The 24,237-nt window shown below is 43.8% G+C and overlaps 1 protein-coding gene across 1 annotated transcript; it reads right to left on the reverse strand.

Annotated features, from left to right (window-relative positions):
• Window positions 1–786: 786 nt before the first annotated feature.
• IDH1 (isocitrate dehydrogenase (NADP(+)) 1) lies at window positions 787–22,105 on the reverse strand. Its single transcript, XM_030802734.1, has 10 exons — window positions 21,901–22,105; window positions 20,855–20,928; window positions 18,412–18,549; window positions 13,001–13,292; window positions 9,950–10,055; window positions 7,743–7,920; window positions 6,633–6,784; window positions 4,211–4,351; window positions 3,419–3,581; window positions 787–1,737 (listed from the first exon to the last, which is right to left on the reverse strand). Exons 3-10 carry the CDS (start codon window positions 18,531–18,533, stop codon window positions 1,647–1,649), a joined length of 1,245 nt encoding a protein of 414 aa, XP_030658594.1. The 5' UTR covers window positions 18,534–18,549; window positions 20,855–20,928; window positions 21,901–22,105; the 3' UTR covers window positions 787–1,646.
• Between the last annotated feature and the right edge of the window lie 2,132 nt (window positions 22,106–24,237).

The following is a 24,237-nucleotide window of genomic DNA, read 5'->3' on the forward strand; positions in this document are numbered from 1 at the left end:
CATGTGCCACCACACCTGGCTAATTTTTGTATTTTTAGTAGACGGGGTTTCACCATATTGGCCAGACTGGTCTTGAACTGACCTTGTGATCCACCCGCCTTGGCCTCCCAAAGCCACTATCCATTTTTTATTATTTTATATATATATTTTTTGAGACGGAGTCTCACTCTTTCACCCAGGCTGGAGTGCAGTGGCGCGCTCTCAGCTCACTGCAGGCTCTGCCCCCCGGGGTTCACGCCATTCTCCTGCTTCAGCCTCCTGCGTAGTTGGGACTACAGGCGCCCGCCACCTCGCCCGGCTAATTTTTTGTATTTTTAGTAGAGACGGGGTTTCACCGTGTTAGCCAGGATGGTCTCGATCTCCTGACCTCGTGATCCGCCCGCCTCGGCCTCCCAAAGTGCTGGGATTACAGGCGTGAGCCACTGCGCCCGGCCAGCCACTATCCATTTTTTATAAAAGTTTCCCAGAGTGCTATTTTTAAAAATAAAAATATGATCAAGTCCCTTATTTCTTAAAAGTCTTCACTGGCTCCCTAATCATTTACAAGATAACGACTAAACTCCTTAGCATGAGCATAAACATAATCTATTCTCTAATATTCCTTAATTCTTCCTTTATTTCCCTCTTTGGTCCTCTTTCCTTTCACTGCAGGATCTACATCTTACTATTTACTTATCTATTTCCACCATGGTAAACTTTTTAAGAGCAGAGAATTTTTTTCAGATTACACTCCTATGGCTAGGATGTAGCGTGGTGCTTGGCATCCAATAAACAGAAACGCAGAAGAATAGTAATTAGCACTTAATTTTAATTAAAATCAACAGTTCAGGAGAAGATAAGGACCAGAATAGTGTTTAATATCAACTTCCGAGAAATCACATTTATATAAAAGAAACAAAACAGGCCAGCAGAAGTCCAAAAAAGATTCAACTTACATTATTGCACTTGGATGAAATATGCTATTTAGAGTAGCATAATATTCAGGCCAGGCCAGGAGGAGAAAAGAGACAAATGGAGAGGACAAACCTCCAGGTAGTATTTATTCCGGATTCCAAACTCTCCTGCGGCCTAAACAATATTTAGTCTATTGGAAACATTCAGCAAGCTCTTTACAAAAATGACTACAGTATCTTCAACACATTTGAGTTGCACTCATACTTTGTTCCAGTCATGTGCAAGTTTAATGCACAGCTCTACCTCACAAAATGGGACATCTATGACACCAGAACTTCCCTGTGCCCAAGGTCATGGACAGGAGGGGAAGGCAGTGAATTTCTACTTTATGCATATTTTAGGGAGCAATACTGTGGCTATCATTTACCCTTTTGAGCAATCTTGATTTCGGTCATTTATAATTAGAACATGAGAAAAAGTGACAGTGAATACAGATGAGTACTAACCGAATTCCTAGGCTGGTACTAGAAAATAAAATAAAATTTTTAAAGAAGTCCCTTGCCATGTTCACAAAGGTGGCAATAACTGTATATATAAGAAAAAGGCTGTAAACTTATAGAAAAGATAAACTCTGGCTTCTAAACAAATTACAAAATTGATTTTTCCTTTATCTTTGAGTGTAATACAGAAAAATGTAAACCTGTAGACCTAGTTACCAAAAGACGCTTATCCTTCTCAGCTCAGGTATGAACTTAAAGTTTGGCCTGAGCTAGTTTGATCTTCAAGTTTTCTCCAAGTTTGTCCATGAACTCAAACGTATTCAAGTAGTCAGAACGTTGCACACTAACGGGGAGGAAAAAAAAGAAAATTTAGTTTGTCTCTGATATGGTAGCAGGTAGTGGTAAAGTCCTAGAAATGCTACTTAAAATAGTATTCTATTTGTTTCTGGAAGAAAACACATTCATGTTAGTAAGCTACAAAACCTACAGACAATGACTATGTTCAGGGTTCCTGGGGCTGACCCAGGCTCAGTACTCAGGCTCTCTAGGCAACCTACAGTAGAGACTCATCCACACATACTCAGTTAGGTTTCTTGCTATGTAGCTTTGGGGGTGAAATTATCAGGGAGTTTCAGTTCAGACTAATGCTGCTGAGACCAAAATCATCACACTTCTTCCTCATTCTTAAACATAACAAAACTTATTCAGGGCATAGCCAAACCTTTACCCACTTTCCCACAAACCGTTTACATGTCTTTAAAAAAAGTTATAATGTTATTATTTCTATCAGTGTCTTAAGAAAAACAAAAGACAGGCCGGGCCTGGTGGCCCACACCTATAATCCCAGCACTTTGGGAGGCCAAGGCGGGTGGATCACGAGGTCAGCAGATGGAGACCATCCTGGCTAACACAGTGAAACCCCATCTCCACTAAAAATACAAAAAAAAAAAAAAAAAAAAAAAATTAGCCGGGTGTTGTGGCACAAGTCCCAGCTACTTGGGAGGCTGAGGCAGGAGAATCGCTTGAACCCGGGAGGCGGAGGTTGCAGTGAGCCAAGATCACGCCACTGCACTCCAGCCTGGGCAAAGCGAGACTCTGTCTTAATTAAAAAAAAAAAAAAAAAAAAGAAAAGAAAAAAAGAAAAACAAAAGACAATGGACAGGATAACATAATCCTGCTGACAGGTGTCTATTAAATAGGCTACAAAGGTATTCCACTGATAAGACCATTTCGAACACTGCAATCTTGCTGGAAATTTAAATTAAGGAACATGCAGTGATCAAGTATATCCCCATTATGGGGTATACTGACCCTACCTGGGACCTCTGCAGATGCACTGGTTGAGATATGGAGCCAATCCATATCTCTGGGACCTCTGCAGATGCACTGGTTGAGATATGGAGCCAATCCAATCAACCCAGGATACTGGCTACCATGTTCTCAAAAATTCTCAGTAAACATATAAGCTGTCAAATATTTGCCCAAATATTGGTTACAGATACTTAAGGGACTGTAATCAATTGCACACCTTAAACTTGTGCTGCTCACTTTTCTCATCGGTAAGTTAAAGAAAATAAAGGAGTAGAATAAAATAGCCTCTGAAGTATCTTTGTTTCTGTTTGTCTATAATCTGCTTCTTAAAATTAAATAGAACCTTTTCATTCAATGATTATCAACTAGATCAGATGTCAGCAAATTACAGCCCAGCACATGAACCAAATCGAGGCTGGTTTTGAACATAAAAGTTTGATTGGGGTGTTGCCACACCATTTGATTCTGTATTGTCTATGACTGCTTTCCTGCTACAATGGCAGAGACAAAGTTGAATAGTTGTGTAGTTGCAAAAAGACTGTATGTCCCACAAAGCCTAAAACATTCACTATCTGACAATTTACAGATAATGTCTGCTGACTCCTGAACTAGATGATGAATAACAATTTATAATTCCAGAAAGCACCGATGCTCTGAGCCCAGTGAGGATAAGTGTTAATTTGACCACAGAAACTAGGGCATCTTATACTTACTTGGGTAAACCTTTAATGCAAGCAGCCAAGTCCTTGGTCATGAAGCCAGCCTCAATTGTCTCAATAGAGACTTCTTCCAAAGCATTTGCAAAGAAGGCAAGCTCTTTATTGTTATCAAGCTTTGCTCTGTGGGCTAACCCTCTGGTCCAGGCAAAAATGGAAGCTAAAAGAGGGGGAAAAAAACCCAACACTCCAATCATCCTAGTTATAGAGGTTTCCAAATGTCTCATAGTTCCCAAAAACAGAATAGTTTTTTGTTTAGGTGACAGACTTCTTTAGATACTAACCACATGGGCTAGAAGTTTTAGGAGAGTTAGAAATATTTTACCAAACAGAAACTTTAAAAAAACACATTTTCATGGCATGGCACTAGTGCTTGAAACTTAAGGCATTTTCTAATTTGAAAAAGGTCACAATCTCTTCTATCTCTTGTCTATATTGGTCTCCTTTTTCCAGGCTGTAATCTCTTTTTAAAGTGCTATCTTTGAAACTTGTTGAAAGGATTTATCCATGTGACTTTTAGATTTGTAGCCTTATATGACATTTCACTGCACCAGAGGTAAAGGAAAATGCTTGTTGATAACATTCTTCTCTGTAACCTATGTTCTCCCACAAAACAGAAAAGCAAATATTGTATATTTTAGGAAGCATATTCAAATAGATCTTATTAGTAGAACAAATCAGCTACTTGGTGATGACTTTGCACACAAAACACTGAGCAGCCAAGGGAACACATCTGAGCTGCTTTGGAGAGCACTCTCTGGTGAGAAATCAATGTAAACACCATCTTACCAATGGGATTGGTGGACGTCTCCTGTCCTTTCTGGTACATGCGGTAGTGACGGGTTACAGTCCCGTGGGCAGCCTCTGCTTCTACTGTCTTGCCATCTGGACAAACCAGCACGCTGGTCATCATGCCGAGAGAGCCATACCCTGTAAGTAGCGGAGCATGAAGTATTGGGTCCAACTGCATGAAGAGCACTGACTCTCTCAGAGATGAGAGCATAAATGACTCAATCTTGATAGGTCTTGGTAAGCAAAGTAAACAAGAGCACATGGAATCACCAATAATTCTGCCTTTCAGAAGGCAGGATCCCTGCTCCAGATGTCAGAGCCAATGGGTCTGGAAAGGCTGCATTTTCCCCTCACTTATCTCAGGGATACCTACTCCTTGATGGAGGGCTCAGGGTCCAACTGCCTACATTCCACTCTAGTTCTATGACTTCATAGCTACTGCGGCTGTTTTCTTATCTGTAAAATGGGAGTAATAACAGCACCTACTTCACTAGGTTGCTGTGGGATTAGATAAATATACATATATTCATAAATATACATGAAAAAATATATATTTATATTCTTTAGTACTGGACACAGTGAGAGCTCAATCTATTATTGTTATTCTTATGTGCAATGCTCTGCTGTTCTGGGGAAATAAAGATGGATGAGAGCTGTCTCTTAAGAACCTTCAAGCTGCTCATACACTTGCTGGGAGTGGGAAGAGAAGGCAGGTAAACACAGGATCGGTTGGATCCAAGAACATCCCAGTTGCTCTTCCTCACTCTCTTTCATACCCTCAATACAACAATTCTCTTCTGTGGTTTCTTATTGAAAGAACCACATTACAACTCATATCTATATAATTGATTTTCTTCTTTTCTCCATTTTTGCTACCTCCCAACATCACCTGTGAAGTTAATAATCAACCACGGAGTCATCACAAAGCAACAACACTCCTTCCTCTGTTGCATTCAGTACAAATGATTGTGAGGATATAGAGAAATGGAGGGTAAGGAGAGTTGTGTAACTCATTTATCTGACAAAAAGTTATCCTTTTTTTTTTGAGATGGAGTCTCGCTGTCGCCCAGGCTGGAGTGCAGTGGCGCAATCTCGGCTCACTGCAAGCTCCGCCTCCCGGGTTCACGCCATTCTCCTGCCTCAGCCTCTCCGAGTAGCTGGGACTACAGGTGCCCGCCACCACGCCCCGCTAATTTTTTTTTTGTATTTTTAGTAGAGACGGGGTTTCACCGTGATCTCGATCTCCTGACCTCGTGATCCGCCCGCCTCGGCCTCCCAGAGTGCTGGGATTACAAGCGTGAGCCACCGCGCCCGGCTCAAAAAGTTATCTTTAACCAGATTGATGTACTGATTTTCAGACTGAGAGGAGATGCTTAACACTGATAAGAGAGAGAAAAAGTAGTACTTCTTGGGAAAAACAAACCTAATTAAAGTTAACAAACATTCATCTGGGGAGATTCAAGTTCACACAGCTACCAAGGGCAACTGAAACTGAAGGGCAACTTGGCGCTGAGGAAACCAGGTGCTGTGTTTCTGTTGATTTGGCCCTTACCCCATGCATGAAACTTCTCCTGGAATTTCTGTAAACAGCCCTAGGGTTCTTTGCTCAATTTATTTGTGTGTAAGCTAAGCAGTAAACAAAAACACTTTTGTTGTTGTTGTTGTTGTTGAGACAAGAGTCTTGCTCTGTTGCCCAGGCTGGAGTATAGGGGCGTGATCTTGGCTCACTGCAACCTCCCCTTCCCAGGCTCAAGAAATTCTCATGCCTCAGCCTCCTGAGTGCCAGGGACTACAGGCATGTGACTGCACCTGGCTAATTTTTGTATTTTTTTTTTTAAAGTACAGATGGGGTTTTTCTGTGTTGGCCAGGCTGGTCTTAAACTCCTGGCCTCAAGTGATCCACTGCCTTGGCCTCTCAAAGTGCTAGGATTACAGGCGTGAACCAGTGTGCCCGGCCAAACATATTTGTTTTATATTCTATCAGAACAGCAGCTGGCAGAGGGACATGAGTAGGTCCTGCTGCCCAATAAATGAGCTTTGCAGGCACCAAAGCTTGGTTATGACATGATCAGCTCCTCACTTTATCCCTCCTTGCCTGAGTGCCCTGGTTTTTTTACATTTTCACCAAAGGACAAGGAGGGCAGGGAAAGGGAGTGATTTTCAGATCAGGTAGGCTTTAAAACTTCAAGGACTGGCACTGGAGCCAGGAGTGTCAATCCACTAATTTACTTCCCATGTGGTCTTGGGTAAATCACTTCTCTAGTCTGAGCTTAATTTCCTTAGCTGTCAGATAAGACGGTGGACCTGGAGGTTTAACATTCCATGATTTTACAGCAAAGGACTACAAAACTCCCCTTCCCAAATTAGAGAACTACCCTGAAATGACCCAGTTCCTACAGACCAGGCTCCACCTCTGTACCTTGGGCCACAGAGTCCGACTGCACGTCACCATCATAGTTTTTACAGGCCCAGATGAAGCCTCCCTCTGATTTCATAGCTTGGGCCACCATGTCATCGATGAGCCTATGCTCATACCAGATCTTTTGGGCTTCAAATTGGGACTTGTACTGCCTGGGAAACAAAAGAGAAAAGAGAATAATAATGAAGAAAATTGATTTTGTTAGGGGTATCATCTGCTTGTCCCAAACAGAAGATGGGACACACAAGAAGCAGCATATTTTAGCAGAAGTAGCAGAAACTCAGGAATCTGACAGACATTGGCTCAAATCCCAGCCCAATCATTTTCTAACTGTAAAACTCAATTTGGCCATCTGTAGGAACAATTTTACCCACCTTGCAGGGAAGCTGTGAGAATTAAGTGAGACAGTAGAGTATCCCAATGACTACTTCACTTTTCAGTTTTCATTATACTATAGATCAGATTCTTGAGATTCAGCTTATTTTAAAAATACATTTTTGAAAAGACTGTTCTACTTCTTGGTGTCATTCAGGTAAGTAAAATATATTCCAGACAGTTTCTGGGCTTGGTATAGATGGGCAGCAGGAGGAGGAATCAAAATGCCTCAGGAACATTTTGGCCTGAACACTTGCACCTAAAGAGAGTTATGCCAATCTTAAATATCAACACATGCCCACCTCCTGTGCTGTGGAAGCCAGTGTTGTCATAAACTTAGACTTAAGTTCAAATGACTCCACTAAAACAGAATTTTAAATTCTAACAATGGGCTTCAGAAAGAATGGAAATGGGTCTGACTTAGAAACTCACACATGAATAATTAGAACTTCCTATCACTAACAGGGTACAAGTTTATTTAAACATTAAAGAACCTGGCTCTGAAAAAAATTCATGTGGGGAGCTTATTTAAGAACACGTTTATCTTATAAAAGCAACTCAGAGTGGTTTTGTTTCACTCCTGCTAAACCTCAGTTTTGCCCTTATCTTTAAGATAGACAGTGATGATTTTCACTTAGTTTCCCCAGAATCAAAGGGATAGGGAGATACATACTCTATATGCAAATGTCAGCTTACTCGAGAATAAAGAAAAAGTTAAAAAAGAACTATAGTTACTTGTCATATATCTCCTGAAAGATGTCTTTAAAACGCCCATCATATTTCTTCAGAATAGTGTTTTTGGTGCTCAGATACAAAGGCCAACCCTTAGACAGAGCCATTTGGAAGGAACTGTGTGCAAAATCTTCAATTGACTTATCTTGATTATACATCCCCATGGCAACACCACCACCCTCTGTAGAGGAGAAACCAATGAGAGGAAAAAAAGGGAGAAGAATAAATGTAATGTAGTTGTAATAAGGCTAAAGTCACCCACCACAACCAAATGACCTACTTCTCAGCTCTCACATCTGAGACTAGATTTCAGAAGTCCCAGACAGGTTTCCAACCTGAATATTCCACAAATTTCTGAGGCACATAATGAGAGAAAAGCCAGTTTTAGATAAGGACATTCTACCTTGTTTTGGAAGGACAACAGAAATGAAAAAACATACAGTCTTTAAAATCCTGAAGATGCAGAAATACCAAAAACTGATATGAACCATAAATACATGTAGGAAAAGGCAAATAATTTTGAAACTTCTTTTACATACTGATATGGTTTGGATATTTGTCCCTTCCAAATCTCATGTGGAAATGTGATTCCCAATGTTGGAGGTGGGGCCTGGTGGGAGGTGATTGGAACATGGGGTTGGATCCCTTATGAATGGCTTAGGACCATTCCCTTTGGTGATTACGTGAGTTCTCGCTCAGTTAATTCACTTGAAATCTGGTTGTTTAAGAGTCTGGGACCTCCCCCTTCTCTTTCTCTTGCTCCCGCTCTTGCCATGTGATACACCTATTGTCTGTTCGCCTTCTGCCAAGATTGGAAGCTTCCTGAGGCCCTCACCAGGAACAGGTGTTGGAGCCAGGCTTGTACAGCCTGCAGAACTGAGCCAATTAAACCTCTTTTCTTTATAACTTATGCAGCCTCAGGTATTTCTTTTTTTTTTTTTTTTTGAGACGGACTCTCGCTCTGTCGCCCAGGCTGGAGTGCAGTGGCGCAATCTCGGCTCACTGCAAGCTCCGCCTCCCGGGTTCACGCCTTTCTCCTGCCTCAGCCTCTCCGAGTAGCTGGGACTACAGGCGCCCGCCATCACGCCCGGCTGATTTTTTTGTATTTTTAGTAGAGACGGGGTTTCACCGTGGTTTCGATCTCCTGACCTCGTGATCCGCCCGCCTCGGCCTCCCAAAGTGCTGGGATTACAAGCGTGAGCCACCGCGCCCCGCCTAGCCTCAGGTATTTCTTTATAGCAATGCAAGAATGGACAAACACCCTACCTTTACAATTCCCAACATCTATTTTAAACTTTAGGGGTGCACTCAATCCTCAGTTATTGAGAAAAACTTACATTTCAAATACTGAATGAAAATTCTTATAATCTCCTGGAGGATACTGAGCACTCCTACTGTAGTTGGTAGAAATAAGTAGAAGTAATTATGCTACATGTAATCACTGTGTTTTACAACTCTTATTGAACTTTGTTATTACTTAAACATAGAAATTGAATCCATGCCAATGCTCAGGGTTAACTTGGGTTCAGGGTGAAATGTGCTGAAGCCTGCAGAACCAGATTCCAATAGATATTATTTGGAAGAGGCAAGAAAAACAAAAGGTAGGTGAGTGTTGGGTTTTTTGTTTGTGTGAGTGCGTTCAACAACTTCAATAGTGAAGGAAAAGGGCCCACTAATTCTTTCAACAACTTTTGGGTGGGATTTGCCATCAAAGGTAGCAGGTAGCTGGGAAAGAAAAGGCAAAAAGCAAATGTTCTACTTTTTCACAGGATAAATACCCAGAAGGGCAAGAAGAAAACTTCAGCAAATATATAAGGAAATCTCTTCCAGATACAAACTCTATCAGAGCAAAGGGCAGGATTATATGCTGGGTGATTTGAGAATATTAATATTTAATGTATATAATTCATGCACAGCAGATTTCTGCCAACTTCTCTCTGTGCTTTAAGATAAATGCATAATCATCTCCTTGTCTTTGCCTAAAGGCATTTCCAATTAAGTGGGTAACCCTTTTGTGCCTTTATTCATGCCACAGGAAGGTATGGAAGCAAATTACTTCTTTATGTCAGGTTTTGGGTTTTGCAAAAACACTATAGATTCAGATTATATTTTTAGGCAGTTACATAACTAACGTTAAAAAAAGCAATGAAAATATTATCTAAATCATTTGTTTAAAAAAAAAAAGAAGCTTATGCTACAGTCATACATACCTTCAAAGTTATGTACCAGGTATGTCACCTTTTGGGTTCCGTCACTTGGTGTGTAGGTTATCTCTACTTTTCCAGGCCCAGGAACAACAAAATCAGTTGCTCTGTACTGTGTAGGGGGGAAAAAGGTATAAAGAAAAAAAAAATACCCTAGCAGGAATTGTAAAGAAAATATTAATATAATATAGACCTAGAAGACACCTAGACAAATAGGGCAGTATGTCAAACTCTTTTTTTTTTTTAGGAGATGGGGATGAAGAGGTCCAGACGTCCCCCCAAATCAATAAATATTTGTTAGGTGCCTATATGAGGTACAGGAAAGTTTTCTGAGCACTGATCTGAAGAGGACAGAGAATAACATAAGCCACTTTCCTTTAGGAAGTTTACAACCCAATAAAGACATATGTAAGTGAAAAGTAATATAAGAGCTTTCAAATGCCAAAAGAGGGTATAGACACCGCCCCCCCTCCAAAAAAAAAAAAAAAAACTATAGGATGACAGAGGAAAAGAGGTGACCATGGCAAGGAAGTCAGGGAAGTCTCCCTAGAGGGTGATGATAACAATACTAATTGTAGTACTGAGGTAGCTAATGCTTTGTCCTTACTCCATGCCAGATGCTTTAAGTGCTTAACGTGCATCATCTCATTTGATTCTTACATCCATCTTACAAGGAGGGAACTATGATATCGTAGAAATAATGCATCCAGGGTCAAAGGACTTGAGGACTGGTCCTTAGGCCATCAGGGCTCGGTCTCATGGTATCATTGTTACTAGTGTTATAGGACTTGTTCATATGGAGCAATCCAATCATTCTGGGAGCAGCTACAATGGGATGATGATGATTTTTAGGAAAGGGCTGTTCAAGGACAGGCACCTCCCTCATGGGCCTCAGCTACTCAGTGGAATAATATGCCTGGCATATACTAGACATCCATAAGTCTTTACTGCATTGTATCTTCTTCAATGACTTGCATCAGATACTTGCAGAGTTAGGTACCAGCAGGCACTGGCCACATCTTTATGTGTAGAGAAATACTAATAACAACTGGTAAAAGAGCAGTAAGTAACAATAAAGATTAAATACCTACTTTACACAGAACATTTTTGACATATAAAATCCATAAAGTAAATATGGGTGGTAATTTATTACTATTTCTGAAAAGGGAGAAAATGAGGCACCAAAGCACCATAAATGCTTTGTATGGGTTTATGTATATTTAAACAGTCCGTGAATCAACCTGAGGTTTGAAATTCTCTTTCTGGACTTTAATAAATAGAATGGCCATTTTTACAAATGACTGATGCCAAAATAATTAAAAAAAAAAAAAGAAAAAAAAAAGGAAGGCCGGGCATGGTGGCTCATGCCTGTAATCCCAGCACTTTGGGAGGCGGAGGCAGAGGCGGGCGGATCACAAGGTCAGAAGTTTGAGACCAGCCTGACCAACATGGTGAAACTTCGTCTCTACTAAAAACACAAAAATTAGCCGGGCGTGGTGGCATGTGCCTGTAATCCCAGCTACTCAGGAGGCCGAGGCAGGAGAATTGCTTGAACCCGGGAGGCAGAGGTTGCAGTGAGCCAAGATTACACCACTGCACTCCAGCCTGGGCGACAGAGTGAGACTCTGTCTCAAAAACAAAAAACAAAAAGGATATACACAGAAAAAAGGCACGACTGAGCTGGAAAGAATCTAGGGTGATGTTTGCAAGATTAGCGAGTTTGCACCACTGCCATTCTACCTTCCCTTGCTTGGGCCCCTGGGAGCTATTTCTGAAGGCTTTGGCCAGGATGAAAGGATAGTTTTAGCCACAGGGTGGAACAAAGTTAACTGACCCCTCAAGGACTAAACTGTTTACCCTCAACACACTGTTTTCAGTGATGGCTACATTAAAACCTCTGGATTTCAGCATGAGAGATTCCTGTTTTTAAGGTCCTTTTAAGACATAAACTACTTTCTGTGAAAGTCTGAAACCTCAGTTTCAGCACTGAACTTTGATTTTGTTTACTTGGCAGTTTTTTTGCTTAATTTGGCAACAAGCCTACTGGTACAGAAGTAAAGAAGCAATACTTTCTTTCCAGGCAGGAAGCAATGCTTTAGTGAGGCTGCTTTCAACTACCAAGTCAGTTTTTTTTTTTCTTTTTCTTTTTCGAGACAGGGTCTTGCTCTGTTGTGTAGGCAGTGGTGTGATCATAGCTCATAGCTGTAACCTTGAACTCCTAGGCTTAAGGGATCCTCACGCCTCAGCCTCCCAAGTAGCTGGGATTATAGGCACATGCCACTCCACTCAGCTTTGCCTAAACTCACTTTGTATATGAATAAACAACAAAACTCGCTCTTCCATGAGCAATTGACATAATTATTGAAATACTTTTCATTTTTGTAGAGACAGGGTTCTGCTATGTTGTCCAGGCTAGTCTCAAACTCTGGCCTCAAGCAGTGCTTCCAACTTGGCCTCCAAAGTGCTAGGATTACAGGTGTGAACCATGGTACCCAGCCAGTTTTTTCTTTTATGCATGATGGGATGTTTAGTACAATCTTTGGTGGTTCTCAAGTTGGCACATTAGATTCACCTGGGGAGCTTTAAAATGCCTGAACCCCATGGAATTCAGATTTTAATTTGTGTAGGGTGGTACTCAAGCATTGGAACTAAAACAAACAAATCAAGCAAAGCAAAACAAAACCACCAAAAAAACTTGTAAGGGGATCCTATTGTGCAGCCAGTGTTGAAAACCACAGATCTGGTTGAACCATATGAAATTACCAACATAAAAATGGCAATATCATATGGTATAACTGAATAAAAGGATAAAGGAAAAAAAACAGCATGTTTGAAAAAAATGTGTTGAGATGGACGCCTATTTGTAAGTTTATTTGTATCTGCCTTTAGCTAAATGTGTGTAAATATACAGTTATACATATATGCATTTCTCAATTTTGTACCTTGCTTAATGGGTGTAGATACCAAAAGATAAGAATAAAACACATATAAGTTGGAAATTTCTGGCCATGAAAAAAAAAAACCATGGAAAATCACATTATTGCCAACATGACTTACTTGATCCCCATAAGCATGACGACCTATGATGATAGGTTTTACCCATCCACTCACAAGCCGGGGGATATTTTTGCAGATAATGGCTTCTCTGAAGACTGTGCCACCCAGAATATTTCGTATGGTGCCATTTGGTGATTTCCACATTTGTTTCAACTTGAACTCCTCAACCCTCTTCTCATCAGGAGTGATAGTGGCACATTTGACGCCAACATTATACTTCTTTATAGCTTCTGCAGCATCCTTGGTGACTTGGTCGTTGGTGGCATCACGATTCTCTATGCCTAAATCATAGCTTGAAAGAGAAAAATTAGAAGCAAATTTTTTCAGACAAATGGATAGTTATAACCTGTAACTGCAGTGATGGCATATAGAGCTCACTATGCAGAAAGTGAAGGCTCCGAGTACACCAAAATCTGCCAAGTTTTAGCATTAGCACACAGAAGATGGGTGCCAACTAAAAAGAGAACTGAGAGGCTAGACTGCTGGGCCGCCCCTCCTCTTGTAATGGGAAGCTGTCTATCAGGAAACTGAATGGAAACCATCAAACTCTGCCCTTTGCCTCCTGTTTTTCACCAGATAGAGGCAATAATGGCCTGGTTTCTCTCCATATAATTAGTAAAATTAAGTGTAAGTCTAAGGACCACCTTTTTCGCTTAGTAAATATTGCTCTTTAAAAATAAAAGGGGGTGGGAGGGCTTAAAGGATTTTTTGTATTTTGACATTAAAGTGGTGGGAGGTAAAGATGTGACAGTTGATGCCAAAAATGCGAATGACTCCTTCATTAATGCCAGTTAGTCATAAAATGAGCCTTTCCCTTTTTTTTTTTTTTTTTTTTTTTGAGACGAGTCTCGTTTTGTTGCCGAGGCTGGAGTGCAGTGGCACGATCTTGGCTCACTCAACCTCTGCCTTCCTGGGTTCAAGTGATTCTCCTGCCTCAGCCTCCTGAGTAGCTGGGACTACAGGCATGCACCACCATGTCCAGCTAATTCTTTCTCTAATTCTTGAGCAAGTGTTTGTGCTGGAAACAAGCCTACAGTTTATTGGGTAAGTAAAGGAATCCATCAATGGTTTTGTACATACCAGAGAGTAAAAGCTTAATATACACCAACATTAAGATCGCAGGTCATTCAGAGCTGAAAGAATGTTGGTTGTCCAGGGAGCATAGAAAATGACTGCGAAGCTTTATTTGAAGCATGTAATAGTTTGTTAAAAAGCAAGAAAACAAAATAATGTAACAATTTATTCTGTTCTCCAAGAATTTAAAGAAAAGTTTTCCAGCTCTTAAAACCTGCCTCTAGATTTTTTTGGTTCCCTTATCTTCCTTTCTTAGATCTCCTACCCAACTCATGATGCAAACAGAGACAGTAATCTTGACATATTTCCAAATAAAAATAACTCCCAATTGCTTCGACCTTAGGTAATTCATATAAATCTAGCGAAGTCATGTCCTTCGTTATCTTCTTGCATAGGAAATGCTGATCCAATCCCAACTCCAACAGGAAGTATGATCAGTAGTTTTCAAGTTCCTAGGAACCATTTCTCATGAGGAGAATCTATCAGCAAATTAGTAGATTTTTTGCTTGTCTTCTTAACATTCCTAAGAAGGTAAGAAAGGAAGGAACAAATTGCCCGGACCACCGTCCAGCCTACATAAAACAAACTATCTGTTCCATTCTCCTGAAAAAGAACCAGTCAGTGATAATAATAGGAATTTTTGAAAAATTTAAAACTTGTTTGAGCCTCCAAAAATTATCTAGTCTGTAGCCACCAACTTTTATCCTCCTAGTCATAGTGACTCCCCTTTAAAACTCCTCATGATTCTACACTAAAGAGGCTCAAAGCATCTTTGCAGCCATTATAAGGAAGAGAACCCTGCCAGTTCACCTACTGTCATGTAAAGTCCTGAAACAGGAGTTCCTAAAACGCTTTTTTATTTTATTTTATTTATTTATTTTTTTGCACACAAAACAATAAACATTTTCTAAAAGTACATACGAACAAAAAGATGCATATCAAACATATTAGGAAGGTTGCACATGGGAAGATGGGGAATAGAAATGGGGGGTGGGAATTAAAGAAAATAAATGAGAGAGGGACTTTGTATGGATCAATGATAATAACTCAATCCTCTATTTGACAAAGAAGAAGGAGAAGGAAGAGGAAGAAAAAGAAAGTGGGATAAAGGATCAGAAAGGGAGGAAAATAGAAAAAATTAGAGTATGACTCCAGGGTAGACCTGTTTTGTTGTCGCTTGTTTCATTGGTTGGTTTGACAGTTGTATTTTTCATATGTTTCGCCATGTTGGCCAGGCTGGTCTCCAGCTCCTAGCCTCAAGTGATCAACCCGCCCCAGCCTCCCAGAGTACTGGGACTACAGGCGTGAGCCACCACATCCAGCCCCCACATTGCTTCTGGCCTCTGTGGTAGACCTCCCAGATGGGGCGGCCGGGCAGAGGCACTCCCCACATCACAGACGGGGCAGCCAGGCAGAGGCGCTCCCCACATCACAGACGGGGCAGCCAGGCAGAGGTGCTCCTCACGTCCCAGACGGGGTGGCTGGGCAGAGACGCTCCTCACTTCCTAGACGGGGTGGCGGCCGGGCAGAGGAGCTCCTCACTTCCCGGACGGGGTGGCTGGGCAGAGGTGGTCCTCACTTCCCAGACTGGGCGGCCGGGCAGAGGCGCTCCTCACATCCCAGACGGGGCGGCCGGGCAGAGGCGCTCCTCACATCCCGGACGGGGCGGCCGGGCAGAGACGCTCTCACTTCCCGGACGGGGCGGCCGGGCAGAGGGCCCTCACATCCCAGAAGGGGCGGCCGGGCAGAGGGCCCCTCACTCCCAGACAGGGCGGCCGGGCAGAGGCCCTCCTCACATCCCAAAGGGGCGGCCGGCAGAGGCGCTCCTCACTTCCCAGACGGGGCGGCCGGCAGAGCGCTCCTCCTCCCAGACGGGGGCGCAGAGGTGCTCCTCACTTCTTCCCAGACGGGGCAGCCGGGCAGAGGCGCTCCTCACTTCCCAGACGATGGGTGGCCGGGCAGAGGCACTCCTCACTTCTTCACAGACGGGGCGGCCGGGCAGAGGCGCTCCTCACTTCTTCCCAGATGGGGCGGCCGCGCAGAGGCGCTCCTCACTTCTTCCCAGACGGGACGGCCGGGCAGAGCCGCTCCTCACTTCCTAGATGGGGTGGCGGCCGGGCAGAGGGGCTCCTCGCTTCCAGATGGGGCGGCCGGGCAGAGGCGCTCCTCACATCCCAGACGATGAGTGGCCGGGCAGAGGCGCTCCTCACTTCCCAGACCATGGGTGGCTGGGCAGAGGCGCTCCTCACATCCCAGACCATGGGTGGCTGGGCAGAGGCGCTCCTCACATCCCAGACCATGGGTGGCCGGGCAGAGGCGCTCCTCACTTCCCAGACGGGGCGGCCGGGCAGAGGCGCTCCTCACATCCCAGACCATGGGTGGCTGGGCAGAGGCGCTCCTCACATCCCAGACCATGGGTGGCCGGGCAGAGGCGCTCCTCACTTCCCAGACGGGGCGGCCGGGCAGAGGTGCTCCTCACTTCCCAGACGGGGCGGCCGCGCAGAGGGGCTCCTCACTTCCCAGACGGGGTGGCCAGGCAGAGTCGCTCCTCACATCCCAGACGATGGGCGGCCGGGCAGAGGCGCTCCTCACATCCCAGACGATGGGCGGCCAGGCAGAGACGTTCCTCACTTCCTAGACGGGGTGGCGGCTGGGCAGAGGCACTCCTCACCTCCCAGACGGGGCGGCCGGGCAGAGGAGCTCCTCATAACCCAGATGATGGGCGGCCAGGCAGAGACACTCCCCACCTCCCAGACGGGGCGGCGGCAGGGCAGAGGCTGCAATCCCAGCACCCTGGGAGGCCAAGGCAGGCGGCTGGGAGGCGGAGGCTGCAGCAAGCCAAGACCACGCCACCGCACTCCAGCCCGGGCAACACCGAGCACCGAATGACTGAGCCTCCATCTGCAGTCCCAGCACCTCGGGAGGCTGAGGCGGGCAGAGCACTGGAGACCAGCCTGGCCGACATGGCGAAACCGTGCCTACAGCCAAAGGAGAAAAACCAGGGAGGGGTGGTGGCGCGCGGCGGCAATCCCAGGCAGCCCGCAGGCCAGGGCAGGAGAATCACGGGAGCCAGACGCAGGGAGTCTGCAGCGAGCCGAGTTTACTCTAGCCTGGGCCACAGAAGGAAGAAAGAAAGAAAAGGAAGGAAGGAAGGACGGATGGACGGAAGGAAGGAAGGCAGGAAGGCAGGCTAAAACGCTGTTTTTTTAACCTAGTTGGAAGATGTTTTTATGCCTAATTTCCTATGTTTGGTTGACTTCTGCAAGTATTTATATCTTATCATGATTTCTATTTATCATGATTTCAATATAGACATCAGCAGCTTAGGTTTAGAACAATTAAAAAGTATGCTTAATGACATTATGTGAATTAAATGTCTCCACTTAAACAGGTCCTTAGGACAAATTTTGATGACTAATTCTGGGCTGAGGCAAACACACTTAGAGTTGCCAATAGTTTGGCTGAAACATGTTGTTCAATATTTTTCTATGCCAGTCTTCAACCACTTTACCCTTTTAAAAATTCTATCTCTACCTAAAGGTACAAAGAACAGAAGCAAGTTTATAAAAAACACAGCGAAAAAAAATGAGAGAATTACATAGACTTTTGCATCTGTCCCCAAGCACTTTACACACAGGGCAAAGGGACATAGGATTTAAGGGAATTCTGCCGGAAAGGAAGGGTTCAATTAAGTAACGTCATGAATTCTTTCTGCACTACAATTGTATGAAAAGGGCAAAAGGTGAGGAATGAAAAGGAAACAAGTCCATTGACTAAGTAGAGTGATAGAAAATTGAGTTTGAAATGACAAAATTGTGTTAACTGCATTTAGTTTCTTACATCCTCTCTTATTTCCCTTTTCTCAATACATTGTATTCTTAGCCACTGCTTTATTACAAATAAAACCTTCACAGGAAACAGAAGGTTAGAAGAATCTGAAAATCATTCTTTCCCTTATAATTCTTGACTTTTAGATGATAAATCCAGTTTTTCTAGCAGTATGTTAAAATTAGAAGATTCATCTGAATATATTTAGGCTTAAAACAAACTTTATTCACAAAACACAGCTATATCTATATAAAAAAAGCTAACTTCACCTCAAAATAATTCAGATTACATTCTTTTTTTTTTTTCCCTGTTTTTCCTTCCCTTTTTTTTTCTTTTTCTTTTTTAAAGTGATGGGGTCTCACTCTGTTGCCCAGGCTGGACTTGAATTCCTGGTCTTGAGGGATCCTCCTGCCTCTGCCTCCTAAGTAGCTGGGACTTCAGGTGTGCACCACCATGCCCAGCCAGATTATACTTTCTGAGTTTGCTACATGGAGGGGTAACTCATTTACCTATGTAGATCCAATTCCACGTAGGGAAAAATGAGTTTCTCTTTAATCAATTCCCAAATGATTCGTGTCATTTCATCTCCTTGCATCTCTACCACAGAACCGCCACTGATTTTTTTGGACATTCTGACTTCAATAAACCTAAAAAGAAAAAAAAAATAACATGCCTTGTCATTTATTTCATTATAAAGTGGAAACAAAATATATAAACAACATAGTGACTACTAAAAGAACAATTCATGCAATTCAATTTATGTGCAGTTGAATAAAAAGCTAGTAACAGCAATTCTATTTACCATTAGAATTGAGTATCTTCTCTGAACAAAGTATTGTGTTATGTTTCACATGTGGTTTCTGAGCTAGCCCTTGTAACAATCCTAAAAAATGGACATCATTTCCCCATTTTACTTTGTTAAAAGAAAAAGAGCTTTCCCAAGGCCACCTAGCTGGAGCATGGGAGAGCCTGACCCTATAACATGCCCTTCATAATGCAATCATTATTCTCAATTACTGGTTTGTCTTAAGAAATGAGATTATTTCCACAATCTCATGTTTATTGAACACTTCAGTCCAACTCATCATTTTACTGGGCTCTCAAGATGTGCAGAATGGTGAGTGCTAGTATTTCTCCTCCTTTTAAGAGGCTGTTTTTGTTATTTAATAAAAATAACTAGCCATGAGGAGATTCAACTGGTTCTTGTGACCCATATTCAGGGAAACTTTAAGTCTAAAAGCGAGATGAAGAATTCCTGGTGGAACTGTTTTCCTACAGATAACACAGACATTGGAGATGTGGGGCTAAATACAACAAAGTGGTTTCTCAATTAGAAGAATCTCTATACAGTAGGGCCACTGCCCAGGACCCAAGCATGTCCCTGTCATTTTCTTCTGGCTGTTCACAGGCAAGGGTAAGCTGCTAGTGAGTGGGATAGGACAAACTGCATTGTCCTAGGAAGATAGCACTTTAAGGATAGGGTGTTGGGGTAGCATATACAAATCAATCTGATTCTCAGAAAGTGCAAGGTTGGACCCTTTGGAAGAAATGAAACTGTCCCAGCTTGTCCCTAGAGGTAGAAGAAGCTCTGAGCCTGCTAAAAGTTATCTATTCCTTCGAATGATGCTCTAATCAAAACTCTTTTTTAATCCAACAACACAGCTGCAAATTGCTTTCATTCTCTTAAGTACTAAAAAAGTCAAGAGAATTGACTTTAAAGAATTATTAGATAAGAGGCCTAAAATAGTCTTTCTTGAAAAATTGAGCTAAAGTAATTTGGTCTTTAAATAAAAATGCAATGATTAGTAGACAGTAAGCCTCTGTTTCTTGACAAGCCTAGATGTATTTCCAGTCCCCAGACCCATTTTCACTTCCCAAATTTGTAATTCTAGAATTCTTCTTACTAGTGTTTAGGAGATTCCTTTGGGGAACCTTCTGGAACTGAACTAGACTAAAAGAAATGAACAGAATGGTGTGGATGAGTCAATTACTTCCCATTTGTAATGTCAAGTATAATTTGTAGTACAGCTGAAAGCATATGATTCAGTTCATGTTTGATTCCATGTCACACCTATCCTTATTTTAAAACAAAGCAAAAAAGGAGGCAGTGAACTTATCTGGTTCCTGATATTACACTTCCATGGCCATGCCCCTATATAGTATGACGCAACAGTCATGATATGGCAATTTATTCTTGATGGCAAATATAGTTAACAGAGGTCAAATACTGTACCTAAAATGTGAAGACTGATATCTTTTTAGTTCACTATTTCCTTCTCAGTTAAAGCAACTGTACTCTCTGCAGTAATCTTTCTTTATCTTATAATGCATACTTCAGACGCTTCAGGTTTTCCTCACATTACTTAGCCATGAAATTTTTACCATCTTTTAACTAGAACAGTGAAGCTTTATTGTTACTACCACGTGGAACATAATTGTATTTCTTCTGGATCTGATTTCCATGGGATGGGCTCGAGGCCCCACTGGACTGACTTCTCCACCTTTGTTGCCCCTCAGATTTTGTCTCCACCCCAACCCCAACTTCAGAAGGAAGGGCTGTTCCAAGACCAACAGGCACCAGCTCATTTAATTTTAAAGTAGCTGAATCCTATCTTCCAACATACTTGTGCAATTCCAGAAAATAAACCTGGAATAACAATACAGAGTAGTTTAATGAAAAAAAGAGCCATTTAATATTATTTTCATCAACCTCAAGTTTTTGGCCAGGTTGTTTTTTGCCGAGTTCATGAACTACAATAATTTCTGGGCGAAAATGATCTCTTGCAGATAAGACACTGTATTTAAAGAAACAAGGAAGCTGTTGGAATTCGTTGTTGGAAATATTCCTCACTCATTCCCTTGCAGTGCCTTGGCCTGCCCCAAGACCAGTTAAACACTGTACTGCCACATCAAAGAAAGTACAGAAGAAGGGGGAAAATTGCTAATTCTCACCTTGACAGTGAATGAATTTCTTATCACCCCAATTCCTCCCAGTCTTGCAGACTCAACTGAATGTAGTTTATCTCCTAAAACAAAACAAGGAATAAAAGTGTTAACATATAGAACACTCACAGGAGAATTTAGCTGTTTTTAATACCTGCCAGACAGCCCAGTTTATCCGGTTTAAAGTACAGTGCTGAGTGTACTCGGAGGGACAAAGGCCAGTTTCAGGCCCGCAGGCACTTTCCAAATAAAGGTCACGGGGGCACAATTTATCTCTGCGTGTGCGAGGGCGTGCCCCCGCTTCGCCGCCCGTTAGGTCTTCGGGTTTGCACGTCCTTGCTCTTGGCCTGCATCCGTCCTTATGGCCGTTGTGCAAGAGGGCTGCAACCAAGGCTGGATCGGTACCTCCTTCCAGGTCTCCACGCCCGCCCCTCCCCTCCCCTCGCTGGTGCTGGGACCTTTTAAACTCCAGGCACCCGGAACTGGCGGGGGTGTTTCCCCCAGTCCCCTCTCGCCCCGCGTGGCCTAGCGACCCCTCTGAAGGCCGCTGGAGCTCCGCCTCTCCAAGCCCCCTGGCGGACGCGAGGGATCCGCCTCAAGGCTATTCCTCGCCGCCTGAGTTCCCTGCAGACGCCCGTCTTCGGCTTACAGCCTTCTTTGCATCCAGTCCCCAGCTGCTGCAACGTTTTATTCCTCCTACACTCCAGGATTAGTCTTCTACATGCATTCTCGCAACTTCCACCCCTCGATCTTCCAACCCAAGTGCAGACCTGATTTTCCCCTTGTCACTGCATCCAACTTCCTCACCGCCCAATTTCTCCCTCCCATGCCCAAAAGCAGGCCTTCTGCATATCCAAGCATCCAGCATCCCCTCCTTCCATTTTCTTTTCCCATTCTCAATACCTGGATTTGTTCCCTTCTTTGCACGCAGGCCTCGACTCCTTCCACACCCAAGATCTGCGCTTTTTTCCTTTACCCCATTCCTGCCTTCTGCGGAATTAGAGCCACCCCCCGACAGCCAGGGGCCGGGGCCGCCCCTCGGAGCCTGAGGTTACCTGCCGGGATGATATGCTGGCGAAGAGTTGGGGCGCCACAGCCGCTCACAAGCTCAGACTCACGAGCACAGCCTGGCAATCCCAAACCGGACTCACACTGGCTCAGCTTCTGAAGTAGACTCTGCAGAAACCCGGGACCATACGGCGAGTCCGAGCTTTTCCTCTTCCCGGCTTTGTCCCCTCCCAGGCCCCGCCTCCTCAGCCCACCTCCCCCAGCTCCGCCCCCGACACACCTCCAATCGCCACGTGCCAATTCCCGTGGGATGGGCGGAGTCAGCGAGAGGGGCGTGGCCACAGTCAAGGATGGAGAATCCATGGTGCCACTTTCCCGGTGATCCTGGTGGGGGAAGGGGTTGCCGCCCAGCATAGATTCAGTCCCGAATTCCGACAGCGAAGAGACTCGTATGCCACCTGCAGGCCGGGGAGCGGGGGGCGCTGGGGCTGCACTACCCCGAACTTTGTAACAATCTAGAGCACCACGGAGTGAGTTTCCAGGTCGGCATAAAAGCGAACGGGACAGGGCGCCCCGGGCGGCGGCAGCTTGGCCGGCCCGCTGCCTGGCGCGCCCCCGAGAGGCGGTAATGGAACGTGCCTTTGGCTGAAGAGTGCTCCCGGCCAGCGCGGGGTCGCCTAGGGGGTTCCGCGCTGCCGAATGCAAAGGATGGAACAGTTACACAAGCAGGTCCTGACACCACATATGTCTAGGTCTTTAGAAACTCCATTGATTGTTTGCATTAGAAGATAATGAATGGGATTCTTATTATTTTCTTTTTAAAGACAGGGTCTTGCTCTGTCGCCCTGGCTGGAGTGCAGTGGAGCGATCACTGCTCACTGCAGCCTTGACTTCCTGGGCTCAAGAGATCCTCCCACCTCAGCCTTCCGAGTAGCTGGGATTACAGGTGCACACAACCACACTCAGCTAATTTTTCTTTCTTTCTTTTCTTTTTCCTTTGGTAGAGATGGGGTTTCACCATGTTGCCCAGGCTGGTCTTGAACTCCTGGACTCAAGTGATCGGCCCTCCTCGGCCTCCCAAAGTCCTGGGATTACAAGCGTGAGCCACCATGCTCAGTCGGCAGGGGATTATCTGTGATCCAATGAAGCTGGACTAGAGATGTGAAGCCTTAGAAAACGGTGGATTGAAAAAAGAATTTTAGTCCCTTCCAGAGATTATATTTTGTGTGTTCACTGCTCTCAAAAACATGAAAATAAAGAGTATTTTATATTGTGATTTGTAGGATAATAGCATGCTTGTATATTGCTGCCCAGAATTTAATGCTCCAATATTTATTTATTTATGAGACAGAGTCTTGCCCTGTCACCCAGGCTGGTGCAGTCTCGGCTCACTGCGACTTCCGCCTTCTGGGTTCAAGTGATTCTGCTCTTTCAGCTTCCCAAGTAACTGGGACTACAGGTGTGCCACCACGCTAAGCTAATTTTTGTATTTAGTAGAGACGGTGTTGCACCATGTTGGCCAGGTTGGTCTTGAACTCTTGACCTCAAGTGATCCGCCTGCCTCGGCCTCCCAAAGTGCTGGGATTACAGGCGTGAGCCACCGTGTCCAGCCTCCAAAATTTATTTTAAAAAATTATCTCTAACATTGAATTAGTACATTATTCTTTGAAAATAAGCTGATCTACATGGTACTACTCAAGGTGCACTTTGGACACCAGAGGGCACTGGTATTTTTCCCGAGAGAAAAGAAAAAAGCATACACCCTGTCAACTTGGTTTTTGAGGTGGCTTAAAGGATATTGGCAGCCACCTCCATTTATTCCTGTAGAACTGTTTAGAGAGGTATATGAGCTTTTTGAAGGGGGTCTGCCCCTCCACACCTGTGGGTATTTCTCATCAGGTGGAGCCGAGAGACTGAGAAAAGAAATAAGACACAGAGACAAAGTATATAGAAAGAACAGTGGGCCCACGAGACTGGCGCTCAATGTGCGAGGACCTGCACCAGCGCTGGTCTCTGAGTTCCCTCAGTATTTATTGATCGCTATTTTTACTATCTTGGCGAGGGGAGTGTGGCAGGGCAACAGGGTGATGGTGGGGAGAAAGTCAGCAGGAAACATGTGAGCAAAGGAATCTGTATCATGAATAAGTTCAAGGAAAGGTACTATGCCTGGATGTGCACATAGGCTAGATTTATGTTTCACTTTACACAAACATCTCAGTGTAGCAAAGAGTAACAGAGCAGTATTGCTGCCAGCATATCTCGCCTCCAGCCACAGGGCGGTTTTCTCCTATCTCAGAATAGAACGAATGGTCAGCTTTACACTGAGACATTCCATTCCCAGGGACGAGCAGGAGACAGAAACCTTCCTCTTAACTGCAAAGAGG

This window comes from Nomascus leucogenys, chromosome 22a (assembly GCF_006542625.1).
Source record: "Nomascus leucogenys isolate Asia chromosome 22a, Asia_NLE_v1, whole genome shotgun sequence".
In the NCBI taxonomy this organism is placed as follows: domain Eukaryota; kingdom Metazoa; phylum Chordata; class Mammalia; order Primates; family Hylobatidae; genus Nomascus; species Nomascus leucogenys.